Raw genomic sequence first — 18,723 nt, forward strand, 5'->3', positions numbered from 1 at the left:
CCTGATAGAAACACAAAAGTAAACCCAGGCATTAAAATCAAGTGGCAGGACTTGGTTCAGAATATGCTTGTATTAATTTTTAAATGATTAACTTTTAAATGAGAAACAAAGACAGTTTAAAAATTCTCGTGGCGAGCTCACAGACCCTGGTTTGAAAACACTGAGCAACCTAAAATGCCATTCCCAGAGACATTAGTGAGACATTAAACATTAGCTAAGTAGTAGGAGGACATTTAGGGTTCACAGTAGGGGGATGACAAGACAAATATATGGATGAGAGAAGATTATTATGGTGGTGAACAGGATGGAGTTCCTATGGGAGAATCTGGTGTTGTAACAGAGTTAGTAGCTGTGACTGTGGTCTTGACATGAGACAGAAATCAACTAGGGAGGTGGGATGAAGAGGCAGGTCTCGGGGGAGAGGGATGGAATTGCTGGCAGGACTAGTCATTGGCTGGATATGGGGATAGTAAGTGTTCCCTGAGATTTTGCATCAGGGTGACAGAGTCTGAGCTGTTCCCAGGAATGTGGAAGTCAGGAAGAGGGAGGATGTGATGGTGATAGGTTAGATGTGTTGATTTGATGTGCTTGTGAGACTTCTCACGTCAGAATGCCTCACAGAAAATTAGAAATATGGAGAACATGTTCAGGAGATGAAGATATTGGCACTATCTGCACAGAGAGTTCAGTCAAATCTTTGGAAGAAGATGAGATAATAAGAGTGAGAATTAGTACGTTTTGTGTGTGTGTGGAGGACCAAGGAACAATCTTTGGGGGAAGCACGGTGAGGGTAGAAATAATGACAGAGGTAGGAGAACCAAGCAGGCACCTTTCTTGGAAAGCCCAGAGAATTTCTAGGACAGACTGAGGAGGTTGAAAATTAAAGTCTGCCTTGGTGACATCGTGAGAGCCACGTGAGTGGGTGGTGGGATGGGAGCCACGTTGCAGAGCTCTGAATAGGGAGGGGAGGGCTGTGAGTAGAGACTTCTCTTTTAAGGTGCTTTTTTTCAATGAAAATGGAGGGGTAGATAGTGTGAGGATGATTCAGTAGCTAACAAACACTTTTGGGGAGCTTTCTTTTTGCCAAGCACTGTGTTCTAACTACTTTTTCTGTATTTACTCATTTAATCCTCAAAAAGATCCTGAGGTAAACAGTGATATTTTCCCCCATTTTATAAATGAGGAGATGGAGTCCCTGAGAGGGTAAAGAATTGCCTAAGGACATATGAGAGTAAGAGCTGCAATTTGAGCCCAGGTCATTGGGCTCGTATTGGATGACACTCTTGTTACCTGACGTCTTGCAGACTTGGGCCAAGTGGCCTTCCCTGGTCCAGTCAGCTTTAGCTACCATGTCAGGGTGTTGGGTTGAAATGTATCCCCCAAAAAGATACTTTGAAGTTCGAATCCCCAGTACCTGTGATTGTGACTGTATTTGGAAATAGGGTCTTTGCAGGTGTAGTTAAGTTAAGATGAGGTCATCTGGACTAGGGTGGGCCCTACTCCAATGTGACTAGTGTCCTTATAAGAAGGGAAGAGACACAGAGACCATACAGGGAGAGCTGTGTGATGGCAGAGGCAGAGATATGAGTGATGCATCTCCAAGCCAAGGAATACCCTGGGATTTCTGGCAACACCAGAAGCCTGGAGAGAGGCATGGAACAGATTCTCCTCTAGAGCCTTCAGAGATAGCACAGCCCTGCTGACACCTTATTTTGGACTCGCAGCCCCCAGAACCATGAGAGAATAAATTTCTGTTGTTTTAAGCCACCCAGTTTGTGGTACTTTGTCACAGCAGCCCTAGAAAACTAACCTCTGAAGGGGAGGTGGGTATGACAGATGCTTAATCTTCCCAGAAGGTGCCGGCGTAACCAGAAGGCTCTTGAATACTGCTTCAGTTCCCTGGCTCAAATTGCCCGAAACGATAGGAAATTTATTATTTCACATAACAGGAACACCAGAGGCAGGCCTGTCCTTAGGATGGGTTGATTAGGCTGCTCAGTGACATTGTGAAAGGCCTTCTCCCCTGTGCCTTCCTCTCTCAATTTATCTTCATGGTGGCAGCCACATGGCTGCAGGGTTTCAGGAACTGCACTCAGACCTGACAATGATCACAGGGAAAGAAGTTTTGGTGCCCTCCTCCGGCCATTGCTCTAGGAGCTGAGAAACTTTCCCCTGCAGCTCCTTGACAGACTCCTCCTATCTCACTGGGCAGGGCTGCGTCCCAAGACCCCATCCTTGAGCCAATCATTGACAAGGGAGATGGCATTGTCTTTAGCCCTATCAGGCCCACCTGAGGCTTTTGGACAGGGATGAGGATGGGAAGGAGCCTTGTGTCCTGGGTCACAAGGCTGTGTGGGGTGGGACAGATTCCCAAATGAAGTTGTGGCTCTGTTGGGAGGGAGGAGGGGAATGATTCTGCATAGGCAATGGACAATATCCACTGCTCACAGTCTGTCCAGTGCAAAGCACTTTTGCAATATTTATAGTAAGAACAAAAATACTTTACAAACTTAGACTCAAAGCACTAGAGGGAGGACAGATCTATGGATCATCCAAGAGGTGTTTTCTAAAATCTCCTTTGTTTTCTTTCATTTCTTGTACTTCAGTCCTTCTCTTACAGAATAGTCATCTCACACAGAAGTGTCACATTTGTGAGGGTGTTCCATTTAGGAAAATAGCATATGTGTGGATTTCCTAGTAATGTGGTTCCTAGATGAACCTATGTCTTGTCCAAAGCAGGGGGGTCAAAAAATCCAGGGAACGGAAGAAAGACTCCTTCTAAAACTATTCTATTTATCCATGAGATGCTCGATTAGCTCCTTATTTTCTAGATAAATTCCCATTTTAGCCATGTATGAGAGATTTAAGAACCACATAGTTAACATTATTTTTTCTCAAGACAGCTTACAATTTGGGGTGTTCTTTCTATCTCTTTCTTCACAATTTTGGGTTCAGTGGGAATTGAGACCCCTGTTCCTGCCTCCCTCCCCAAGAGGGGACATGATGGTGGGTGAGGGAGGATGAGCAGGCTATCAATGCTGCCAATGTGACATTTCTATTCTTTGCCCCTTGGGTATCAGCTGTTCTCTTGGATGGTTGTCTCTTCAAAATACTGTGGCTTCATTGTTGCTTTTAAATTGAGACTCATCTATTTATAGTCCATCATAATTATGCAGATCTTGTCATAGCTCATTTATATCAATAATGCGGATTAAAATATTTGCTAATGAACTCCATTTTCAGAGTAAATGATGTAGAAATTTCCTAAACAAAAAAGACCTGTGTGAACTATATTTTTTCAAAATTAAGTATATGCTATAAATTAGCTGTAATTTTATATAAGAAATGCTAAAACCTGAAATCTTAGAGAGTCCAAAGTTCCTTAGAGACTTTTTATTTTTTTGGAAAAAGAACATATATTTATTTATTAAGTGTTTATGATGAATCAGATACTATATATTTATATATTTAACCGCATATATTCAAGGTGCACAACATAATGTCTTGGTATACATAGTGAAATGATTACTACAGTCAAGCAACTTGACATGACCATCATATCACAGTTACCTTTTTTAACATGTGTGTGGTAAGAGCACCTAAAATCTACTGTTAGCAAATTTCCAGTTCACACAATATGAAGTTATTAACTCTAGTTCTCATGCTGTATATTAAGTCTCTAGACTTATTCATATTACGTAACTTAATTACAACTTGGTACTTTTTTACCTACGTCTTCTGATCCTCCTTGCTCCTGGTAATCACCGGTCCACTCTTTGTTTATATATATCTAAATCTTTATATATATATCTCTAAATCTTTATATATATATCTAAATCTTTATATATATCTAAATCTTTATATATATATAATTTGTATATATATAAAATCTTTATAATTTAATGTAAATTAATCCTTATAATTTATATATATAAAAGTTTATGTATGTAAAAATTTTGTGTATAAGTGAGATCATAAACTTATTTTCTGTTATTTCACTTAGCATAATATTCCTCAGGTTCATCCAAATTCCTGTTACCTTCCCCATGTCTCAGACCCTATCCCTAGAAAGCCTCCCTCCCCCGAACTCCTGAGGAGCAGTTTCTGATCTACTTTAAAATGGTTTTTTTCATCTTGCTTTGTACTGTAGTTAGTTGTAGTTTATGGGAAAGAACATAGATTTTGGAGTCAAATCTGCACTGAAGTTCTGCCTCTGGAACTTGATGTAGGCCAGGTTGAGATCCAGTTTTCTCATCTGTAAAACTGAAATTGTGATAGTCCCCTTGTACAATTGCTGTGAGGATTCTAGATCAGTTCCACAGTTTCTATCTTATAGTAGGCCTTAAGTAATTTTTTTTATTATGAACACAGGTCTTATTTCCTTTATTGATTGGACTCTGAGTTCCTTGAAGGCAGAGTGGGCACTTAGCATGCGCTTAATAAACATAAGTTGATTAAGTGAACAAGAGCCATCAAGAGGGATGATGCCTGCCTGTTTATTATGAACATGCATTCTTAGCTCAAATGGTATTTGGTTTGACTAACAGCTAAGATTTTGGGGAAGTATGAAAATAAGCACACTATATGGCTTTGATTGCTGCCACTCACCTAATATGTTTATCTCACCAGGTTATGACGTTGCGGGGCCTGTGGCAATTGGGCTTACCCACTGGAAAAATCCATACGTACAAGGCAGACCAACCCTCCCATCAGATCTGCCTCTCTTCGTCTCCAAAGATGCAGGCATCCCTGTGTACCACCGATCCTTCACCCGCAAGACTGACCAGGCCACACCTTTGTCCTGTCCAGCCTCACTGTCTATCACTCCAGTGCCTTCTTACAGCAGTAGCAGCCAGGAAACCCTGAGTCAAGACACAACAGGTAAGTGTTGGCTTCCTGTTGGAGATTCAGGACTGGGTGTGTATAAGATTCCTTCATGCATTTGCCTGCTGAATAAATTGCATTTGTATTTCTGCTTGTGTGATGTGATGGACCCCAACAATACCTCTATGTTCATACTGGCTTTTCTTTTTAATGAGATGGGGTCTCACTTTGTTGTCCAGGCTGGTATCGAACTCCTGGCCTCAAGCAATCCCTCTCACCTCAGCCTCCTGAGTAGCTGGGACTACAGGCACGCACACCACCATGCCCAGCTCTCACTGGCCTTTAATAGCTTTGCTATACCAGAAGGAAGGTTGAATGTGTATAGAAATATTTGACCTAAGTGCTAGTTCTGTTTGGTAAAATGTTATCTAGAAATGAACTCTGAATCAGAATTTCAAGATATGTCATATGGCTTTAATTTATTGAATGCTCTATTTAGTGACAAGATATCTATCTTGGACTAAACTCGTGTATTCAAAAAAGTCATCAAAAAGTCATCTTTGAATACTGTAGTTAATACCAATTCATGTTGCTCCACCAAATTGATCTATTTCAGGGGTCTGCAAACTACTGCCAAATCTGGCTGGCTACCTGTTTTTGTACAGCCCGAGAACTAAGAATAGTTTTTACATTTTTAAATGGTTGGAAAAAAAGTTTTTAAACAATATTTTGATACACATGAAAGTTACATAAAATTCACATTTCAGTATTTATATATAAGGTTTTCCTGGGACACAGCCACACTGATTCATTTCTGTATTGTCTATGGCTGTTTTCACATAACAGTGGCAGAGTTGAGTAATTGTACTCTTGCAAACACTGAAATATTTATTATCTGGCCCTTTATAGAAAATGTTTGCTGACTGCTGATCTATGTGATCCTTGGAAGTCATGAGTTAAACAGTCAGGGCAAGAAGAATGCTTACAACATCCTGCCTTAAAATTTATCGCTTATGTCACACTGGAAATAGCTGCAGAAATGGCCATGCAAGGATGGCCAGTTAATTGTTTTTATTTCTAAAATCTGAGTTGGAGGTTTAAATTATGCAAAATCTATCCTGCCATGTTTTCCTTCTATAGATACAGCACTTAGAGGTAATGGTTTAGTCAGCCAAATCCAATGTGTAATTCTGGTTCTGGAAATAAATCTTTGAATGGTGGGATACCACGACACTCAACAATTTATAGATGCTGCCACCTAGAGGTGAGATGCTGAGGTTGCAGAAGTTCCAGATTATCAAAACTAATCTTTAAAGCAGTAGATTGCAGACTTCACTAAAGGTTAAGAATCAGCACTGCACTTGTTAAAAATGAAGATTCCTGGGTCTTACCCCAGGGGATGCTGTGTCCATGGCACAGGGTGAGCTTCAGCAATCTGCATTTGGCAGACTTTTCCTTCCTGGGATTTTGATTCCTGCGGTTCACAAACATACCTGGAGGACCCCCTCCAAAGGCTCTTTAGTCAAATGGCTGAATTGAAATATCAGGGATTGGTAATGAAGAGCACTGGGGAACATTTGCATACCATCAGCTCTGCACATGGCAAAAGTAATCATCTTTCTGACTGTCCTTGTTGAAGGTCAGTTTGACAGCGGAAACAAATCACTATCTGGGACTTGAAAATGTTTCTGTACAGTAAGTTTAAAATTTTCTGGGTTTTGCTTTTATTGTGAAGGAAAGCTGACTCTTCTTGCTTTAGTTTAATAAAATCAGAAGTTAATATATAAAGTACCTCCTTTGCCCAGGGTAGCTGAAAGCTTATGGCATTTTTTGGCAAAGAGGGGTGTGAAATGGCAGCTGCCAGATTAACATTTTATCATGGTTCCCTTAGTTGACTTTTTTTCTCCTCCATAGAGCACTATACTCAGAGTCAATCTGATTTTTGGATAAAGGTTTCTATGTTTAACTTGGAGGTTTTCACAAACAAAAGCCTATAATTCTCTTCATTCCTGGGAACTTTCCATTAGCAATAAAATATTGATTTGTTCCAAGCAACTGCTTATTATTATTCTTACTATTAGTATCCTAACAAAGTAAGCCTGGACATCCAAATATATACTACACAAGCATGTGATAATCATTTTATCATAGAAAGTTATAGATGCTGGTATAGTTTTTCTAAGTCTCGACAATGGCGATGTGTAGGCCAATTATTACATTTATTTGATTTTTTTAGAACAAATTGTTGATTTTAATATGTATTTTTGTGTGAAAGCTTATAGTTTCCTTTCTTTTTATTTGTGTTTTAAAGAATAAAGTTAATTTCATTTTGTTTTAAAAATACAGTTTTATTACTCATTTATACTTAATTTTTTGCTTCTGTTGCTAGTTAGAAGAAAACTCTGAGGTGAGATAAGTCAGTTCAGCTATACTAGGATACCCTACAAATTCCAGACTTTGCCAGACATCCCTTCACAATTCTAAGCTATCTCTCTTCTCTATAAACTTTTGGACTGATATAGAGGAGCTGACAAGTTTTAAGCACAATATGACTATACAATTATTCATGGATTGTGAGAATTTTCTTATGTTTAAGAATTTCCCAAACACATTATAAAATCATTTTTCCATTTTATAAATCCCACCATTCTGCAGTCCTAGAAAGATTGCTTAATAGCAGAACACTAACTAAATGACTAGAGCTTCTTGAGCTCTCGTTTTATTTAGCTGTGTTCGCTATTGTCACCATCCTATTCCATCATTCTCTCCCTTCATTGTGTGACTAACTTCTATAGTAGATTCTCTTGTATTAGACTTTACTTAACCCTGCTTGTCACCTTGTGCAGTGAACAACTTGTGAAACTGCATAGTGGTCCCAGAAAAACTGTTTCCAGTGTCCAGCTTGGTCCATCCATCTATCCATCCATCCACTCACCCATTCATCCATCCAATATACGCTAAGTTACCACTCCATGTTATGTATTGTGATAAGTCCTTGGGAGAGAAAATTAAGTAAGGCATCACCTCTATCTCAGGAGCTCAGAGTCTAGTGGAGGAGGCAGACAAGTAAGGCAAGCATTCTGATTCAGTGTGGTGTTAAGTTAGATGATTTCACAAGACGTGATCACATATGTTTTTGTTTTAAATTATTTAATTAATATATTGAAATGCTAATAGTATTAAAATATTTTAAAATATATATCTAAAATATTAGTACAAATACATTGAATGCAGAATATATTATTAAATTATTTCTTCAATTAAAAGAAGATAAATTTGAGACAACCATAGGAGGAAAGCTTGGAAATGATCTCTATCTCAGATACTTTTAGTAGGTTTGACACACAATTTTTAAAAAAGTAAATGATGATAGTATTTAATTGATATTAAATTCATTACAAATAATTTATAAGCTTTGGTTTAAGAGAAAAGTAATTAGAAACTTTACACTTCAAAAAGTTGCTACTAGATACTGGACTTTGGGATATACTATAAGAATTCTGGTTAAATCAAGAAATATTTTGAGGACAAAAATAAGGCATGAAAAGTATTTTAAAAATTAAAATGGAAATAACTCCTTCTTGCTTAGTAAGTGTCATAGAAAAAGAGTAAAACTATTGTCACTTTATTTCCTTCCCATTTTTATTTTAGGTTTGGGAGTACACGTGCAGGTTTGCTACATGGCCAAATTGCATTTCGCTTGGGTTTGTTATACAAATTATTTAATCACCCAGGTAGTGAGCATAGTACCTCATAGGTAGTTTTTTAATCCTCACTCTCCTCCCAACCTCCACTCTTAAGTAGGCCTTGGTGTCTGTTGTTCACTTCTGTGTGTCCATGTTAACATGCAATTTTTGATAACCAAGATTTGTAACTTCCATCACCACTACCACCTCCGCCTCACAACTTCTCTTTCTAGTCATTCCTATATCCCCAGCTGATCCTCAATCACTCCCTTCCTTTCTATCCAATCCCCAGCTGCATACTGATGCCCCCAACGCCATATTTTCATGTCTGATTTCTCTGACAAGTTTTACATGTGTATTTATAAGTGCCTACTGGAACTTTCAACCCGGATATATCCCATACTATCAAAACTTATATATCCCGAATGGAACTTCCTTCTGGTAGCTCTCAAAGTTGAATTTATTATTCTATTTAATGCTGGCATGGTCTCATTGTGTTAGTTGGACTGCCATAGCAAATATACAACTGGGTGGCTTAAACAACAAACGTTTATTTCTCACAGAAAAGAAAAAAAAAGAGGCTAGGAAGTCCAAGATTAGGGCACTGACCGATTTGGCATCTGGTGAGGGCTGTCTTCATGGTTTCCAGCTGGCTGGTCTTCTCACTGTACCCTCACAGGATAGAATGAGAGCGAGTTGGCCCCCTGGCTTCTTTTTATAAGGGCACTAATCCCATTTATGAGGGCTCCACCCTCATAACCTAATCACCTCCCAAAGTCCCTACCTTCAAATGCCATCACGCTGGAATTAGGATTCCAACATATGAATTTTGGAGAGACACAAACATTCAATTAATTGCATCATCCACAGTCCTAATCCAGTGTTTTGGGTTAACCCCCTCATGCTTAACCTTCTGCTGGCCATCAGCCTACACAGCCAGCTGGCTAACTTATTAATTATGTCTATTTTAGAAATATTGCTACTTCAAAGCTTCGTCTCCATCCCTACTGACATTATTTCTGCTCAAGCTCTCACTATCTCTCCTTAGACTAGTGCTGCTAGCAGTCTTGTTATAAGTCTTCCTGAATCTTAATTCTTCCATGACCATAGTTTAGCTTTCCCAATTCATCTCTCTCCCTCCTTTCCCTCACTCCCCCTCACTTTCTGTCTCTCCCTTCCTCTCTCTCCCCTTCTCTCTTCTGCTCTTTCTCCCTCCCTCCCTCTCCCACCTTTTCTTCCTCTTTTTCCACCTCCTCCTGCCCTCCACTTGAAAATCTCTGTTGCTTCTCCATTGACAATAGAATAAAGTCTAAACACTTCATACAGGGTACAGGTACATAAGGGCCTTCCTAACTAATTTTAACTGACTCTCCAGCATCTCTCACCGCTCTGTACAGATGTGTCAGCATAGTACTTACACTTGATTCTTTACTGTTCCCTAAAAGCTCATGATTTTGCACATCTGTGCCATCTACTTTGATACCTTTCCTTACATTCTCCTCCTAGAATGTTCTTATTCTTCAAACTCAATTAAGAGTTTGTGAATTCTTTCCCTTTTTGCCTCAGCATATTTTGTTATTGTTTCTGTTTCCACTGGCAATTCTTACGCACAGATTTAATTTTGCTCTTATTGTACTCCAATACAGGTTTTTCATATGGCTACCATAATAGATGTAACTAAAGTTCTTGAGTTAGGAATTAATGTTTTGATCATGTACTTGTTTGCTCAGTGCAGAGCTTGGCATGTAAGAAGTATGTTTTCTATGACCATTGAAACTGCATATTAGACACAGTTGAAGAGAGAACTAGGCCTGGAAGATAGAGCTGAAGAAATTATCCCATTATCAGTACAGAGATATATGAGATATAAAAACAAGAAGGAGAAGGTTGAAATATAGAAAGCAGAATGAAAAAGCTCAACATCCATTTAATAGAAATTCTGTCCTGCTTTAAGATAATAGAATGTATATATATGAGGAATATTTAAAAAGGCAATGACTGGAAGTTTCCCCAGAATTGATGAGGAGACACAAATTCTTTGATGTAAGAAACATGATGAGTGCCAAGTAGAATAAATAAAAATATATCCATATGTGAATATATGGTGAGTCAGCAAAAATCAGAAACGTCTTAGAAATAACCTGAGAGAAAAGACACATTGCCTGCAAGTGAGAAACAAATTGTGGATAGACTTTCAAGTAGTAATGATAGAGGCTGGAAAACAGCAGCTTGATATCTTCAAAGTGCTGAAGGAAACGAAGGTCAATTCAGAATTCCAGATACAGCTAAGTGATCACTGGAGAGGGAGGTCAGCATAAGAAATTATTTGGAAAAAGACTGGGAAAAATGTATTCTATGCACACCTCCTGAAAGAATGACTAAACAACCTAGTTTAGAAAAGAAGGGTCTTGGCTGGGCATGGTGGCTCACGCCTGTAATCCTAGCATTTTGGGAGGCTGAGGCAGGCAGATCACCTGAGGTCAGGAGTTCAAGACCAGCCTGGTCAACATGGTGAAACCCCATCTCTACTAAAATACAAAAATTAGCCGGGCGTGGTGTCATGCACCTGTAATCCTAGCTCTTTGGGAAGTTGAGGCATAAGAATTGCTTGAACCCGGCAGGCGGAGGCTGCAGTGAGCTGAGATGGTGCCGCTGCACTCCAGCCTGAGCAACAGAGTGAGACTCTGTTATTAAAAAAAAAAAAAAGAATGATCTTGACTCTAGAAGAAATGATGAAATAATAAGAAAAATATGTATATAAAAATTCAAAAGATCCCACTTAGAAGAATGATTTTTCAAGCAGGGATGATATTGTTTCACAGGGGACATTTGGCAATGTCTGCAGATATTTTTGGTTGACACAACTTGGCAGGAGGTATCACAGGCATCTAGTGGGTGGACACCAGGGATACTGCTGAACATCCTACTTGCACAAGACGTGGTCCCTAACTCATTGTCCCATGTTCATTGTCAATTCTTAACCCTCTTTCCTCCCTGGGAGTTTCTTGTCCTGTGTGTAGTACCTTGTCCTTGCAATGGGTCCCCTCCTTTAGGGCATTCCCAGGGCTCTCGTTTCTCTCCTAGGGCTGTGCTTGGTGAAGTATGATTAGCACCTTTGATTTCCCCTTTCTCAGGTTTCTGTGTTCTTTAACTCTCCCTAAATTGTATCTCATGCTGCACCTAGGCCTTTCTTTTTTGCTAATACCAGTTTCTCAACCTTGGTGCCGTGGACATTTTGGGCTGAATAATTCTTAGCTGTGGGGGTTGTTTTGTGCATTGTAGGATGTTTAGCAGCATCCCTGGCCTGCACCCAACAGACGTCAGTTGTGATAGCTGAAAAAAGTTTTCAGACATTGCCAAATGTATGCTTGCAGGCGAAATCACCCCCAGTTGAGAACCACTGACTTACACCAAAGTCTGATCCTGTTCTCTGAAGCTCTGCTTAGTGGCAGAAGTCTGGTATCCTAATCATTGATAATGGGTTCATGGGTTTTAATGCATTTGATCCTGTTTTAGCAAGGGCCTTTTGCCAACCATACTCTAATCAAAAACATGGGGGGAATTTTTTTCCAAAGAGGAAGTTTTTTTCCCCCTTAAGACTACAGGTAACACCTTTGACACTTGCCCTGCCTGCTTCCCTACACCCCACCTCTCTGTGAAATTATGTCATGAATCAAATCTCGTCTGTATGTGTTCAAGACCATTGGTAATCTCCCTGCATTTCCGTAAGCAGGAATCATTGAGAACTCTTCCCTTTGCCTTGTGCCCTCCTTCTCTGGCCTCACCATCTTCCCTTTAGTGGTCTTCTGGTGGGATTGTGTTTCTAAAAAAGAACACTAGGCCGGGTGCGGTGGCTCACGCCTGTAATCCCAGTACTTTGGGAGGCCAAGGTGGGTGGATCACAAGGTCAGGAGTTCGAGATCAGCTTGGCCAAGATGGTGAAACCCTGTCTCTACTAAAAATACAAAAATTAGCTGGGTGTGGTGGCATGTGCCTGTAGTCCCAGCTACCTGGGAGGCTGAGGCAGGAGAATCACTTGAACCCGGGAGGTGAAGGTTGCAGTGATTCGAGATTGCGCCACTGCACTCCAGCCTGGGTGACAAGAGCATAACTCTGTCTTAAAAGCAAACAAGCAAACAATACTAATGAATTCCAAACATTCCTTATGGACTTTACAAATATGTTCCTCATCAGGAAAGGAGTTGAGAAATGACTATCTTCTGTTCCAGATCACTTCCCAGGAGTCTAGCTTTTCCCTGTGCACCTAAGGTCTGAGCAGAGCACGGTGTCTTGTCTTGAGGGGGAAGATGTTCACTCACCTTTCCTGGTGACGTTACCGAGCTTACTGGTACTCCATATATGCAAGCTCTGAAAACTTAGGTGCCCAATGTTATGTTGCTAGGAATTTGCCTGGGGTATAGAATACCTTAGAAGAGGTGCCCGTTTGATAGCATGAATCCAATGTCTTATAACAAATTGTGACCAGATACTTTCAGAACTGATGCCAAAGGAAACAGAGGTTTGATTTCAGAGATAGAGTGCCGCAAACAGTGACCCTGCAACCTGAACAACTGATGTGACCACGAGATGCAGAGTAATTGGACCTCACCAGGAGACTCGTGTGCTCCCTTGTAGAGAAGCCGAGAGACACTCCTTGACCTGTCCCTGCTTGCACACCATGTGCCCAGCCAGCCTGAGCCTTTCTGCTAGAGTGTTAGTTCAGCTAAATCTGTGGCACAGAGTAATGGAAGACCAGCTACCCTCTACAAAGACCAGGGCAATATAAATTAGAAAGTCTCTAAACCATTATATTTAAAGTGGGTTTCTTCTAGAGAACATAGAGTTGGGTCTAGTGTTCTTATCCATTCTGACAATTTCTTTTAATTGATGTCGTTAGACCATTCACAAGTAAAGTGATGATTGGCATAGTTGGATTAGTATCTGCCATGTTTGTAACCATTTTCTATTATTACATTTGTTCACCATTTCTTTTTTTTTCTACTTTTTCTCTTGCCTTTTCTGATTTTAATTGAGCATTGTATATGATTTTAAAAAAATGGGATGTCATCTTCCTACTTCCCTTTCTGCTTTTAAAAATTTCCCTTTTGTCAAAATAGCCCTGAAGGGGTATTTAGATTTTAATCATATGTTATGGAATAAATTTTCTGGTTTGGTTTAGATGGAGTGTGAATATGAGGGTTAACTTACTTAAGTTAGGATATTGTAAGAAGTAGGGCATTTTTATGCTTTTTGGAAGGTGATTTGTGGTTTCCTAAGATGCTGGCTGGGTAGAAGATGTCACAGTGGAAGGGAAGGCAAATTTGAGTTGAGGCTATTCAGGTGAGGGACCAGTGTTCCAAGCAGCAGGACAGTGTGCAAAGGCTGATTCCAGAGGAGCTGGGGGTAAATGTCTCCTTCACATTGAAGTTGAGTGCTGAATGTGTTATCAATAGAGGTATTGCCGCACAGGGTGGCTGGATTCTCTGGGGCTGTTACTCTGGTCTTCCATGGTGCATTCCATGTGTTAATGGACATTTGTGAGCAAGCCCAGAATTTTAACCTCCATGTATACTACTTCTCTGTGAAAAACTAAGTTGGGAACCTCCTGGACTTTAGAACTAAGAGGATCATTGGAAATGTTCATTTTGACAAGAGCATTGGCTAAGAGAAATACATTGCTGAGCTTTCTTCAAATGTCCTATTATCCTAAACTTGCCTATATTGTTCTTTTCAGAATTCAAGAACGTTTCTTGTTGTTTAATTATCGATTCCAGCAGAGTCCTGTTCATTCTTTCTCCATGTGTGCTGGTTATTTAGTTTTAGAAGACTGAAAACACCAATGAATCAGGGAATGATTGGTGGCAAATGATGAAGACAAAGTCAGTTTAATGATGTAGCTATGAAGTTACTTGGGGATTTCTAATATAAGAGACTGAAGAACTTGAATTAAAGCTGTGTTGAATCTGATTTGCAAATAATTATATATTTCAGCCATAAAATCAGATGGCTTTAAGATGCTCCAATAAAGTCATCCATTCTTCTAGTCATCTAAACTCTTGCTACTCAAAGTGTGGTCCACAAGAGCTAAGAGAGCCTGAGTTTGGATTTAACAATATCGTCCAAAAGGGATAATGCGAGGGACATTTTAGAGATAGCTTCAATAGCACTTCGTAATTAATGGGATGTGATATATGACTGAATGGATGTCCCGTATATTTTCAATAAGGTTAAAATATGATACTGAAGCTTCATAGTTTAGGCCAGTGATTCTCAAACTTTAGTGTCAATATAAGCCCAGTGGACTTCTTGTTAAACTGCAGATCCTCATCCAGTAGGTCTGGGCAAGGGGTGGTGAGATTCTGCATTTCTTTTTTTTTTTTCTTTTTTCTTTCTTTCTTTTTTTTTAGACAGTCTCACTCCATCATCCAGGCTGTAGTGCAGTGGCATGATCTTGGCTCACTGCAACTTCTGCCTCCTGGATTCAAGCACTTGTGCCTCAGCATCCCAAGTAGCTGGAATAACAGGCATGCACCAACACACCTGGCTAATTTTTATTTTTTGTATTTTTAGTAGAGACAGGGTTTCGTCATGTTGGCCAGGCTAGTCCTGAACTCCTGACCTCAAGTTATCCACCTGCCTCGGCTTCTTAAAGTGCTAGGATTACATGCGTGAGCCCCCACACCTGGCCTAGATTCTGCATTTCTAACAAGCTTCCAAGTGATGCCCATGCTGTCAGTCATGGAGCTTGGGATTCAGTACAAGACACAGGTAACAAAAAATATTATACCAAATAATTTGTGGTCACTAACAGGCAGATGCTTTGAAGGATAGGAATAATCCTCTTCTTAAAGATTCTTGGCAATACTGTTTTTATCAAAACACTCCTCTGAGTTCCCAAAACAACACTCCATAAAGAACATTTTCTTTACCACCAGTTATAAGTGGGAAGTCTGCTTATGCCCTGTTACAGGAATATTATTTGTCTGTGATATATAAGTGTCCTAACGTTTCCACAGACATTGTTTTGATATTAAAAACCAAATGAAAATCCCAGCAACCATGGTACTGACTCAAGAGGGAGCTTAGCTGTCTTAGTTCTGGTTCTCTGGGAAATAGATTTTGAGCCAGAGATGTGCATGCAAGAAGTTTCCTGGGGAGAGCAGTTGGGATCCGTGTGTATGGTGTGTGTGTGTGGTAGATGGAGGGAAGCATAACCAGGCAGAGGGAAGATATGAGCTGTGACGATGCACAAACATGGCCTCAGCCCTCACAGAGGGATACCTGGATCTGGGACAGTCCTTCAACATTGTCCCACAGCAAAGCTATTGTAACCTGCCATCATTGCCTGGATGCAAGCTGCCACGAGGAACGAATGTGACCCTGGGGAATTCTCTTTGCGGGCAGTTTCCCAAGAAAGATTCAGCCGAGAGCCATCAGCAGCTGGGGGTGTACCATGGGGCCCACAGCATCCATGACATCAGCTGATGGAAGTGAAGTGTTTAGAAAGATCTATGCGGGAAAGCAAGTGGGACAGCATGGTGGAATTCTCAATTCGACCGCAAGCATGGAAAATCTCTGCCGACCTAAGAAAAAGGCCCAGAATCTGAGCAGGTTTTCCAACCCCCAGGAACTGCTGAGTATCTGGATTCTGGTTCAGTTTGTAGTTCTCTCCAGCAAAGAGGCACCTAACAGATTGGGAAACACCCTCTGGTCACTATTCCTCCTGGTTATGTGGGTATATATTTTGGAAACTGTGCAGTTTTTGTCTTTTTCAGGCAAATAAGGATACAACTGATTTGTGGTTGTAATTGGAGAATGGAAGAGTTGGCTCACTTTCCTTGTCCCAGGTCGTGTAACTCATATTCATTTATTCAGCAGCTATTTATTGAGTGCCTACTTTGTGCCCAGTACTACATTAGGTGCTGGAGTGACCCGAGCAGACAAGGCTCCTTTCTTATGGAATGACAGTGGGATAGGCTAGTAGAAGAGAGAGATATGAAATAATCACCCAAATAAGGAAATTTCATTAGCTCAGTGAAGGCAAAGGACACTATTAGGGGGTGTATAAAGAGGGCATTTAATTTGGATTTTGAAGATGGGGAAAGACTGAGGATGTGGTAGTAATTTGAGAGAGATCTCAAGGATGTGTTGGAGCTGGTGAAGATATAGTTGGAATGTGGAATAGGAGACAAAGACCTGGCTTGTCTTCTCAGCTTTGTGACTTATCATGTTACCTTCACACTAAAGACTTAACTTCTTTGAGCCTCAATTTCTTCATCTGTAAAATGGTGCAGTTATAAGACTCAAATGAGATAAAATAGGCAAAGTGTGTTTCAAATCCTAAGATGTTAGCGAAAGCTACTTTTCCTATTAATTATTCTAGCCCATGGATTCCTTCTCTCCCTTCTCTTAACTGTCTCCTTCTCATATTTCCTGTGCTGGGCTTCGATGCTGAGGTTTAGTTAATAGTAAAATGCTATGTAGTTACCTTCTTTTAGCCTATGGCTTTCAACATTTTTGAACAATACCTAAAGTAAGAAATATTTATGTATTGTGACCTACTACTACTACTACTTCTCCATCCCTTCCTTCCTCCCTCTCCCTCTTACACACACACAAACCTGAAAAAAAATTTAAGGAAATAATTCTTATTATTTGTTACATACTCTGATATTTTTCATTCCATTCCATTCTGTTCCCCAAAAAGTACAAGTCAAGATCCATTAAACAGATGTCACTGCTTACGAAGGAATTGCAACTCATAATTTGAACAAGATTGATTTAGATAATATAATACCTGAAATCCTTTGGAAACCTTATAGGGGTCACGCAATTTTTTTTTAATGTGTGTGTGTGTGTGAGGTCTGTCGTACAAGGAAATTATTTCTCTTTGAGACTGATTATTAATGTTCATTTCAAAACATCTATGGTGCCTATGGCAATGAGACTGTCTCCCAGAGTTGGCAAAGATGTGATCCCTCAAAAGGGCTCTGTATTCCCTGCAGTTCTGACATCTCTGGAGTCAGTGAAGAACTGCGGCAAAGGATCTATATCCATTAACCATTACTATGATAATACTGAATAACAAGCAACCCCAAAACCTCAGTGGCATACAGGATTAAGCATTCACTCATTTATCTAGAATCAGCTGGGACTTGGCCAGAGCTCTGCTGATCTTGGCTGGGCTCACTCAGTATCTTGGAGTTGGCTGGCTCTTGGCTGATCTAGGTTGTCCTCAATGGGAGCAATTGGGATGACTCAGCTGTGCTCCGTAAGTCTCTCCTCTTCCAGTAGGCACAGGAATGTGCTTCCTGGCACATTCTCATGACAGTGGTGGAAGTGCCAGAGAAGGGGCCAGTCCAATCATGCAAGCACTCCAAGCTTCTGATGGCAGCGTATTTGCTAATAGTTCATCAGCCAAAGCCATGCCACATGGATGAGCCCAAAATTAAAGATGGGGCAGAATGTCTTATTCTCAGTGGAACAACACTGCTAAGCCACATGATGAAAGGCTGTGGAATTAGGGAACTGTGAATAATTGGGGCCAAAGACACAATCTATCACAGCCTCTCTATCTCACGTACATGATCTCTTTCACCCCAAAGAGGCCATTTTTTTTTCAAGTGGGCTCAGATTTGAGTCCTTTGGGCTGGGCCAGGAATATTTATCTGAAAGAGACATCATGCTGTCCTCCTCATACCGTGGGTAGATTGTCCTCCTTTTACCTATTCCAACCTGAAGTTGCCTATAAAGGCCCTCTCTTCCTCAGTGTACATCACTTTAGGAAGGCAGACACTTGCAGGCAGCCTGCTTTGCCAATATCTGAGATGTGCCTGGGCCTACCTGCACCCTAGCTACAGGCAAAATTTATATTAAGCCATAACCCACACTGTATTTTTTACTCTCATTTTTCAGTTCTTCCTAGGAAAAGACTTATAGCATTATACTATAGTAGTTTTAGTTGATTCATGAAATTAGATATCTAAATGAGAGATTTTAATGCGTAAAGCTATCAATAGTACAGTACATGTCAAAAATAGCCTTTTGTTCCGACTTTTCCCCTAATATTTAGCTCTGAATTTCTGGTTGTCTATTGGATGTGTTCCCACATGTTCCCACAAGCACCTGTCCAAGCCACTTCTGTGTTCCCTGTTTCAACAAGCTGCGTCATCATCCATCCTGCTTCTGAAACACAGAGCAAAGAGTCATCTTT

General features: G+C 40.3%; 1 protein-coding gene across 4 annotated transcripts in view; it reads left to right on the forward strand.

Moving 5' to 3' along the window:
- The window catches only part of ANO4 (anoctamin 4), a 417,441-nt gene that overhangs the window by 17,941 nt on the left and 380,777 nt on the right, over positions 1–18,723 (forward strand). For all 4 annotated transcript variants that reach the window (XM_055358773.1, XM_055358771.1, XM_055358774.1 and 1 more), the window contains exon 3: positions 4,630–4,881. In XM_055358773.1, the coding sequence (XP_055214748.1) occupies positions 4,630–4,881 (252 nt within the window). The remainder of the gene's footprint in view (positions 1–4,629; positions 4,882–18,723) is intronic.

This window comes from Gorilla gorilla, chromosome 10 (genome assembly GCF_029281585.2).
Source record: "Gorilla gorilla gorilla isolate KB3781 chromosome 10, NHGRI_mGorGor1-v2.1_pri, whole genome shotgun sequence".
NCBI lineage: Eukaryota > Metazoa > Chordata > Mammalia > Primates > Hominidae > Gorilla > Gorilla gorilla.